The following is a 9,656-nucleotide window of genomic DNA, read 5'->3' as shown; positions in this document are numbered from 1 at the left end:
AGTTTCTATCACTGAATATATCTTCGAAATTAGTTTCTTGTTTAGTTTAGATTGGTATGCGGAAATAAAGAGTTTAATAATATTTACCTCAACATCAAAATTTTCCTTTTTTATATCATGCTCTAAATAATGCCTCATTTGCAAAAATCTATAAAAATCTTGATTTACCAGACCAAATTGTTCTTTGATTTCTTCAAAACTTTTACAGTTCTTATTTTCTAATAGTTCCCAAAACATATGAGGGCCTTGTTCCCAGTTTTTTTTTATCTATTATCTCTTCTATTAGGGGAAAATTCTGTATCATATCCTATCCATCTTAGCAGCCTATTGTTGTGTCAATGTGTCACATTGTTGTAACAATTTCAAACCAGACTTGAAGTGAAATGTCAATCCTTGGATTGGGTGTAATTTCCGATTGATGCCTGAGTTTGTTATCCCCGATAAATGCCTGTATTGGAGCTTCCATTGTCATTTTCAATTCAATTTCTCTCCACCTAGCAGAGTAGGAGGGACTACACAAGTTCAACAAAGGCTTTATTTGCGCTGCTTGATAACTTTTTAAGCACTTATTATAGGTTGTTTTCCTTGCTAGATATGAGAACATACAGGCATTTTACTCATATTTTGGTTCTAATATGATTCTGCCTTCCTGATGTGCTAATCAGCTCCTTACTGAGTTGCCTTTAGCACTTAAAACACTTATTGCTAAGACATGTTTATCTGATCGTGAGTCTTGACACCCACTGAACCTGGAAAACAAAAAATGCCTCCACAGAAAGAACATCGTCATAACACTGAAGATTATATTTCAGGTTATGCACAACCTGTCAAAACAAGGGGCAAGGCATTTTTACTTGCTCCGTATAATCCTTAATATCTCATATCAGTTGTTCATATAATTTACAGTAGGACACTCAGATTACTGTGTTCCAACATCAGGCAACATTTTATTATAGGGTGTGGTTAAAATAGATGATATTTTTTATCATTCACAGCTGTAGCAGTTGAGTGACAGATTGTGTTATAGTTTTCTGCTTCTACTTCATAATTAAATTTAACCTTTCCATACCTGCTGTGTCATGTGACTGAAACCTATATTTTTCTCTCTCACCCTTATTCAAGGGCTTTTAACTAACTAAGCCAGGCATTGTGAGCTCAGTTCAGTTTTGAGAACAGGTTTCCTTGCATAACCACCATCTTGTATTCTCTTCCCTCATACTCGATTTCAGGCAGTGAGTCATTCAATATCAAACACCTGCACCAGTATAAATGAGTTAACCTCACTACATCCTGGACAAGACCCCTATTCATCCATATACATTCAGCTGGAATCATTAGAGGAGGAAAACAACAACAACAATGTTCTCAATCTGCCGAACCTTCCTCAGAGGAATCTACAGTTGTCAATGGAACAGTCAAAACAGGACACAAAATGTGAGATATTATTATTTTATTCTCATCATTGCAAAATGAAGTTGCACATCAATGATGCACCCATTACCTCTTAGAATTTGCAGACTGTTTTCACTTGGCACGATCAGTTGAGAGAAGCGGAATAGTTTACCATGTCTAATAAATCTAGAATAGAATCAAAGAAAATTGTTGTCACTGAATGCCTCCTTAATGAACGATTCTCATGTAAATGCTCTTTCCTTTAAAGTGAGTACAAAGCTGTGAAGACTGATGATCATGACAGGCAGAAAAGTATGTTAATTAGTAGCCTGGATACAAAAGCAAGGCTCCCGATTCTTTTGATTTGTGTCAGAAACAATTACCACTGCATTCAGAGATTTGAAAAAACCCTGTGTGGGATGGACTCGTAACAATCAGCTATCATAATAACCACTCGCTTTAGAGATTGGCCCCTATTTTGAATATTGGGATCAGTAGGCGAAACTCAACGTGAGAAGACGATGGCTCAGTGCCAATGTCCCTAGGCTCTCATTTGTGGCTAACCTATGACTTTAAATCATCACGTCACGCACACATGTGGAGCATTGAGGGAAAGTTTTAAATAAACATATTCTTCTTTTTAGTGCAGTAAATAGGACAAAGAGAAGAGCTTTCTGAAAAAGAAAAGAGATGATTGAAGTGTGAATTTTTGCTTTGTTTGTATATAGAGGGCTTGCTGCTGGTTCTCCTTTCTGTCTTTTGTGTCCATACTTGCCCTGAGTTGGATGTACGTTTGTTTTATTGCCTTCAACGACCATGATGATGTAAACTGGTGAGCACATAAACACAATTACACACCTGCTGATTATATGACCACATTGCATGACCAGAATAAATTACTTTTACACTAAAGTAAATTTGTGTAGATAATTCTGCTGTGGCAAAATACTATTTCACAATATTACTGTCTTAATGTATTATTTTATCAAATAAATGAAGTTTTTCCAAGTATTTCCAAGTTTACATGTAAAACCTGGTTGTCGTTTTGCGGTTTCATTTTCCTTTGCAGGCTTGCCTTCAAAACCTTAAAAAAATGGGTGAGCTGGTACATGATAGTGATGGTTGTTTCTGCTGTGCTGGCCATATACTGCCTTCTTCTGCTGGTAAGAAGAGAGAATGGAAACATTGAAGGGGACAATGTGATCCAGATTGCTCAGCTTATAGCATTCATAAACAATGGCTATACCAATGAGAACATTCTTTTTTTTATTATTATTTCAGGTATTTGGATTGCTGCATTTAGCAATCAGAGAGCCCTTAAATTTACACTGTCTGCATAAGGTAATCCTTACCCTTTCAACTTTTTGTTGTCGGTATTTTTGCTACCTCTTAAATGCCTTCTCTGCGTTATTACTGTATATATCTTGTCCCAGACACATTTATTCATTTCATTTAGCTGACGCTTTTTATCCAAAGCAACTTACAATTGCTATATATGTCAGAGGTCGCACGCCTCTGGAGCAACTAGGGGTTAAGTGTCTTGCTCAGGGACACATTGGTGTCTCACAGTGGTTCGAACCCGGGTCTCTCACACCAAAGACATGTGTCTTATCCACTGCGCCAACACCACCCCTCTTAACACTCAGGCCATCTTAAAGTCAGTTATGAAAATATTATATAAACAATTGTTTTTAAACTATAATGTAAAAAGAGCGAAAGCAGTTTTTATATATTTTTTTTAAAACAAACCATTTTTGCCCCTTATAAATATATTTGAAAATTTACTTCAGGTAAATGTATCAATTATTATACATAAAATCTGAATATAAAATTAGCTTCAAAAGAACCTCAGTGCTCATATTTGAGGAAGCAATCTCATATTATTTATCTTTAACTGTTGGGTAACAATCTATATCATTGTTGGTCATAGTGCATGAAGGAAGTTTACAAGATGTTAATGAATGATCCCAGTACATTAATGATTCTCTGTTCAGGTGTTTCTGTTTTTAGGTCTCCTCACTGTTACTTTTGGCACAGCTGGAATTTGTATAAAATGGAAAGAAGAGTGGAAAACTGTCTATATGTCATTTCAGGTTAGAAGCCTTCAGCCATTCATCATTTCAGTAATGGTACATTGTCCTTTATGTCTTTGCAGCTGGTTCGCATTGTATTTCCTGTTACCCTATCTGTTCTATATGGCAGTGTGTTATTTTACTCCACTAGCATGCATATCCCTCTGCATGATGTTATAGTGTACTGTATTAATCACAAGACTGTCACTCAGGTGTCCATATCTCTAGTTACACCACTATTGTTGTACTGCACAGTGTATTAAAATCCCCTCTTTGGTTTCCCGCAGGCCACTGCTCCTTTCCTGCAGCTGGGTGCTGTGGTGGCTTTGACCTTGATCAGCTGGCTGGTGTTCCAGAGTTATCATAGAGCAAAAACAGCTGGTCAGTGTCTCCAAAACAGCTTCTGAGTGCACATTATATTGCTTGTTAGATTGCTATTCAGCAAGCAGATAAATGCACAGACATTAAAAAATTTATTTAAATTCAAATAAATAGAATTTGTATATTACCTGTATTTTAGTGTGTACTTTATACCTTTTGATATTAGATTAGATTAGATTCAACTTTATTGTCATTATGCTGAGTACAAGTACAGAGCTAATGAAATGCAGTTAGCATATAACCAGAAGTGCAAGAATATAGTGTTTTATATACATAAAAGTGCAGAGTAAGTGAAGCTATGATATACAGAATGTACAGTGGAGCTGCTATATACAGTATTGAGTAGAGTATATACAGAATATAAATAGGAATGCAATGTAGGGATTAGTATGTACATTATGAACAGAGCAATGTAGGATTATATACACATTATGAACAGCATAATGTTACCAGCATAATGTTAACAGCATAATGTTATATGTTACCAGTTGATGTAAATGTGAAATTTAGCACCAGTGACGCCTTTAATAATGCCAAATTATGTCAGTCTTTGTGTCTGAATATTTTTCTGTGTGTCGTTGTCTTTGTAGCTTGTAAGGTTTTAATAATGATGACCTTCCTGGTAGTGTCTGCTGCTGTGTTTCTCTGTCCTCTTGCTATCTGCTCTCCATGCATTACCAATAATCTTCCTCCAAAACCAGCTCTCATTGGACACCGTGGTGCTCCGATGGTAAGTGGTTATGCCTTAGTTGTAACTTTCATTTTGAGACATACTTTCCTTTTGTTAAAACATGTTTACACTGGCGTGCCCATCAAAATCTTGTCTTTGCTGTTTATTCATGCTGTTGGTAAACTGCATGAGAATTTTCACATAATTTTGTTAGAATAAATTTGACATGCCACACGATGAATCATCTGCTGTAGCTTCTGAATCGGTTTAGGATTATGATGATTATGGCATCGTTCCCAGGTTATATGCTATCAACTTGGGAGAATGTAATTCATTAACATGTCAGTCTGTTGGAACATTTTTCAAATATTAGCAATTTATAGATACAATAATCGCAGTGAAAACATTTACAGTCATTACAGAACATGTAGTCCACATCCAAAAATATCATTTGAATAGCTGACTATCTTCAATTCCTATAAAACCTGTTAAATTTCTCTGGCGGTGAAAGTGGAGGAGGTGTTTTGACATCTGAAGCTCTGTTGGTTTGTCTCCCTGCACTCACCAGGGTACTGGAGCTTAACTGTGAATAGAAACAGAGGCGTGTGAAGAACACATATGCTACAGCTTTTGAATTTTGTTGAAACAGGGCATGGAAACCTGAACATATTTATTTAGTAAAATAATGGTCTCTTAAATATAAATAATGATGTGTTTAGATGGCTCCAGAGAACACCATGATGTCATTCAGGAAGAGTATAGAGTGTGATGTGGTGGCATTTGAAACAGATGTGCAACTCAGGTAACGGATTGTTTCACGAAACACTTGCTTTGGTTTTGTGTGTATATTTATATATGTATGTGTATACAGTGTTTTTATGTGTGTGTTTAATCCTCGTCTCTTTTTTTTCAGTAAGGACAAGAAGCCTTTTCTTATGCATGACAATGGTTCAAGCTTTTTGTTGCGAACAACTGACGTGAAGGATAAGTTTTTAGGTCGAGATGGCGACGTGAACACTAACTTCACATTGGAGGAGTTACAGACTTTAAATGCAGGCGAATGGTTTGTAAGGGTGAGGACAAAGAATTTTTTTTTTTTGTATTTTATCTGCAATTACTTTGCAATTACCTTTATCTGCAATTACCCTTATTTTATTTAAGTTTTCCAATATATATAGCTTTTATATAGTCCAACACATTTGACAGTAATTGCTGTAATGTAATAATATAATGGAAATAGAAATGTTCTTTTTTTTAACAAATTATTACACAATTATATTTATCATATTATATGACGAAAGATCTGTTGTAAAGTCAGCTCATGTGCAGTTTAATTTGAATGCAAACTAGATAAAGCAGTCAACATCTCGGAGTCAACATGAAAAGGAATGTCTGTTGATTAGAGCAAACAACCTTGAACTCCACTGAAGTTGCAGCTTTAATCAGTATGAGCAGATATCGAGCAGAGAACAAAAAGTTCTTTTCTTCAGCAAAAGTATCAGTTCTTCAGCAGTGTGATGTCAAAATGACAAATTTGTTTCAATTGAGATCTTTTGATTTTTCAAATGTAGACAGATCCATTTCAGTCAGTGGCATCACTCTCAAAGGAAGAGAAGATGGAGGCTAATTACCAGACAGTACCATCTCTTTATGAAGTCTTAGTCATGGCCAAAAAGCATAATGTCTCCCTCATATTTGACCTAAAAAATGATGAAAACTCAACAGGATTCCAAAACAGTGACTCCTACTACACCACTGAAACAATCAAAAAATCAGACATCTCACAAGACAAGGTAATAATATCAGTGAAATTAAATATTTATTTCTATTACATAGGCAACATTTCTGATTTTTGTTTTAGTGTTTTGAGTTTAATGTTACAATGTTTTTACACCACTGAATGTAATTTTAATATTGTGTATCACTTTCAGATATGGTGGCTTCCTTCAGAATTTAGGCACGAAGTGAGAAACATTGCACCAGGGTTCAAGCAGGTGTATAATAATGAACAAGACATGAATGCGGATGGTGGAAGCTTTCTGAATATGAAATACAGTTCACTGAATGCTCACGAAATAAGGTAAGTGTAGGAGGATCGGTGCAGCCTATCTGACATGCAGAGACATGATGCTGCTGTCATCCATGTTGGTATGATCTCACAGCCTTAGGGAACGTTCTCACAGGGTTTTATTTTCTTACAAAGATGACAGAAATGAAATGAAAAATGAATGCCGATCTGTAGCTTAAACCTACAAATGTATCTCCTAATGATTATAGTAGCAGGAATGCAGAGGTACCAAAATACAACACATGATGATTGATGAAACCTTTTCCAGACGCTATTGTATCTGGTTGGGTGCACCTGTCATTTTATAATTTTACCTGACAGTAAAGATGAAGAAAGAATAGAATTAAACAAGAAAATCTTGACTGATGAATAAGACTGCATGTTAAAACGGTTTTGCCACTCCTGTCTATTGTGACGAGAAAACTGGCTTGTCGCGACCTGTCTAAAGGTCGCTGATATGAAGCCAAAGACAAGTGAATTTGAGGGAAGATTTTATTTTGACATACATTTCTTTTTTATTTCACTGTACAGTGAGCTGCGGAAAAAAAATGTGTCCGTGAATCTGTGGGTTGTGAATGAGCCCTGGCTCTTCTCATTACTGTGGTGCTCAGGGGCCAGTTCAGTGACCACCAATGCTTGCCACATCCTCAAAAACATGTCTAAGCCTGACTGGCATCTGGTAAAGCTCAGCCTATCTTGTCACCTATCACTGTGTATTCTGCCGTAAAAGAGAAGATTTTTTTCCATTTCTTGTTCACATGGGCTTGTCTGAATATGTAACTGGAATCCTTTGTGTTTGTGTATCTCTCTTTGCACGTAATAATGAAAGAAGCCTAATATCTACATGGGAATATGGATCTCGGCTGATGTGATATCATTACTGTTGATGTGTGGCCTGTTTATCTGGCAAAGGTAAGCAATGATACTCATCACATATAGTATAATGCTGTTTTTTGTTGTTGTTTTTTTTTTTACAGAATTTTTGCTGGAGATTTTAATGTGTTGATTATAATAGCTGTAAACCTGTTAATTGTATATTTAATTACTTTTCTAATATTGTTTATTAGTGTTTCTAGTGTGTAATAGAATTTCTCTTTTTAACTTTCCCATGTATAATACACACATAAAAAGTGTTAATATGGTTATACCAGAAACAATTGATTATTTTATAAATATAAGTTATTATTGGGTATTATAAATTCAAATGCTGATTTAAATTTACATGCTTATGCGGACAATATAATAAATATTTGTACATAAACATATTTATTGTATATTAGAAATGGCAGGTTAAGTAAACTTCTAAATTAGTTTAGTTAACATAGTCAGAAGTGCCACTAATTGAAGAGTCACTCAAATGATGATGGAGCAGTGAGTTTATAATGGACATTTTTCTCTTTGTTAATGAACAGGAGGAGGAAAAGCCATGTTTTTCGTCAGAATACAAGCGAGAGAAGTTTCCCCCTGCTTTCTCGCTAAATGATGCCATCCCTGACACTACAGGGCATTTCCCTGGTTCACTTTTTGAAGGAGTTCACGTGGGCATTATGAGAAAACCACACCATGTTAAATGTGCTATGCAGTAAATTCACAATATTTGTGCTAATAATGTAGACTGCATATACAATACATTGTTTGATTTGAGAATTTATATAATTATTTCCTCATTAGGGCAGCATGTTATGCAGTGCTGCCACCTCTTGACAGATGTCAGCAGAACTGCAACTTTTCTTAAATGACTTGAGTTTTTACAAGGGTTGTTTACTTATGTAAACAATTCTGGACCTGTCCAAACCTTAACAGTCTTCAGTGTCAATAACAGAAAAAGTGTTTTGCAGTAAAACATGAGCACAATAACTGTAGTCACAGTGTTTAAAGGAACAAAATTTGTATATAGATATTTTTAATTGCTATTTTTATAGTGTTTTTTATGGGGGTATTCAAGACAAATGAAAAAGAGGGGGTTTAAGTCTGGCTCAACATAAGATCTGGCTGGTACAGGGTTCATTTTGGGGTCATAATATTTAGGTGTTGCCACAAAACTGAATGTTTGCCCTTTTGACCCACACTGGTTGTGTAAAGACATCTATAAAAATTACTTTATAAATATTAGTAATGGGAATCCTTTTAAATTTGATGTACAGTTTGGATATCTGTGATTAATTTAGCTTTCCATGTAACATAATTTCTAGCTAATATAATGGTTCATGATATATTATTAATTTTCACAACTTTTACAATATTTTAAACAACCAATAGGGAGACTTTAGAAAGTGTTTTGCTCCTCAAAGTACCTGTTTATACCTTTTATGCCATCCAAATATCTAATATTTCAAGAATCAGTCACTGAAACCCCATACTGATTGAACGATAACTTTGTCTGAGTGATTAACAAGTAATTTTTATTGATATACTGCAGTCCTAAATACGTGGGTGGCACAACAAGTATAAACAGATATTTTGAGGAGCAAGACATCTTCTAAAGTCTCCCTATTGATAATTTAAAAGATTGTAAAAGTTAAATAAAATTAATGATGTACATTTTTATTTAATCATTAAAAACACTATATGGCAATTTTTTTTTAAATGGCATACATTTTTTTTCATCATTAAAAACACTATATGGCCATTTTTTTAAAATATGGCATACATTTTTATTTAATCATTAAAAACACTATATGGCAAATTTGTGTTAAGTGGTGTTAGTTTGGTTTAAAAGAAACACTTAATTCTGTTCCGTTTCCTTTAAAAATTGTGCCAACCAGCCACACAACCTCAGCCACAAGTGCACAACATAACTTCTTATATATATATATATATATATATATATATATATATATATATATATATATATATATATATATATATATATATATATATATATATATATATATATATATATATATATATATATATATATATATATATATATATATATATATAATATTTTGTGATACTGAATGTGAGATTTTCATCAAATAAAAAAAATAAAAATTGACCAGTCAACCCTGAACTGGTGCACCATGGGCTACTTTCATACTTTTAAAATGTGAATTACTTGTATAAAAATGGT

The 9,656-nt window shown here is 34.4% G+C and overlaps 1 protein-coding gene across 1 annotated transcript; it reads left to right on the top strand.

Moving 5' to 3' along the window:
• The first annotated feature begins 1,089 nt into the window (after nucleotides 1–1,089).
• On the top strand, nucleotides 1,090–9,355 carry LOC132109542 (glycerophosphoinositol inositolphosphodiesterase GDPD2-like). The gene is made up of 14 exons (XM_059515705.1): nucleotides 1,090–1,434; nucleotides 2,121–2,224; nucleotides 2,462–2,555; nucleotides 2,674–2,733; nucleotides 3,387–3,485; nucleotides 3,752–3,845; nucleotides 4,436–4,575; nucleotides 5,235–5,317; nucleotides 5,429–5,588; nucleotides 6,087–6,308; nucleotides 6,447–6,595; nucleotides 7,115–7,262; nucleotides 7,413–7,495; nucleotides 7,996–9,355. The coding sequence occupies exons 1-14, from the start codon at nucleotides 1,360–1,362 to the stop codon at nucleotides 8,060–8,062; spliced, it is 1,578 nt and encodes a 525-aa protein (XP_059371688.1). The 5' UTR covers nucleotides 1,090–1,359; the 3' UTR covers nucleotides 8,063–9,355.
• Nucleotides 9,356–9,656: the final 301 nt, after the last annotated feature.

The sequence above is a fragment of the Carassius carassius genome, chromosome 29, assembly GCF_963082965.1.
Source record: "Carassius carassius chromosome 29, fCarCar2.1, whole genome shotgun sequence".
Lineage (NCBI taxonomy): Eukaryota > Metazoa > Chordata > Actinopteri > Cypriniformes > Cyprinidae > Carassius > Carassius carassius.
The sequence above is the reverse complement of the archived record's forward strand: the minus strand, read 5'-3'. Positions and strand labels throughout refer to the sequence as shown.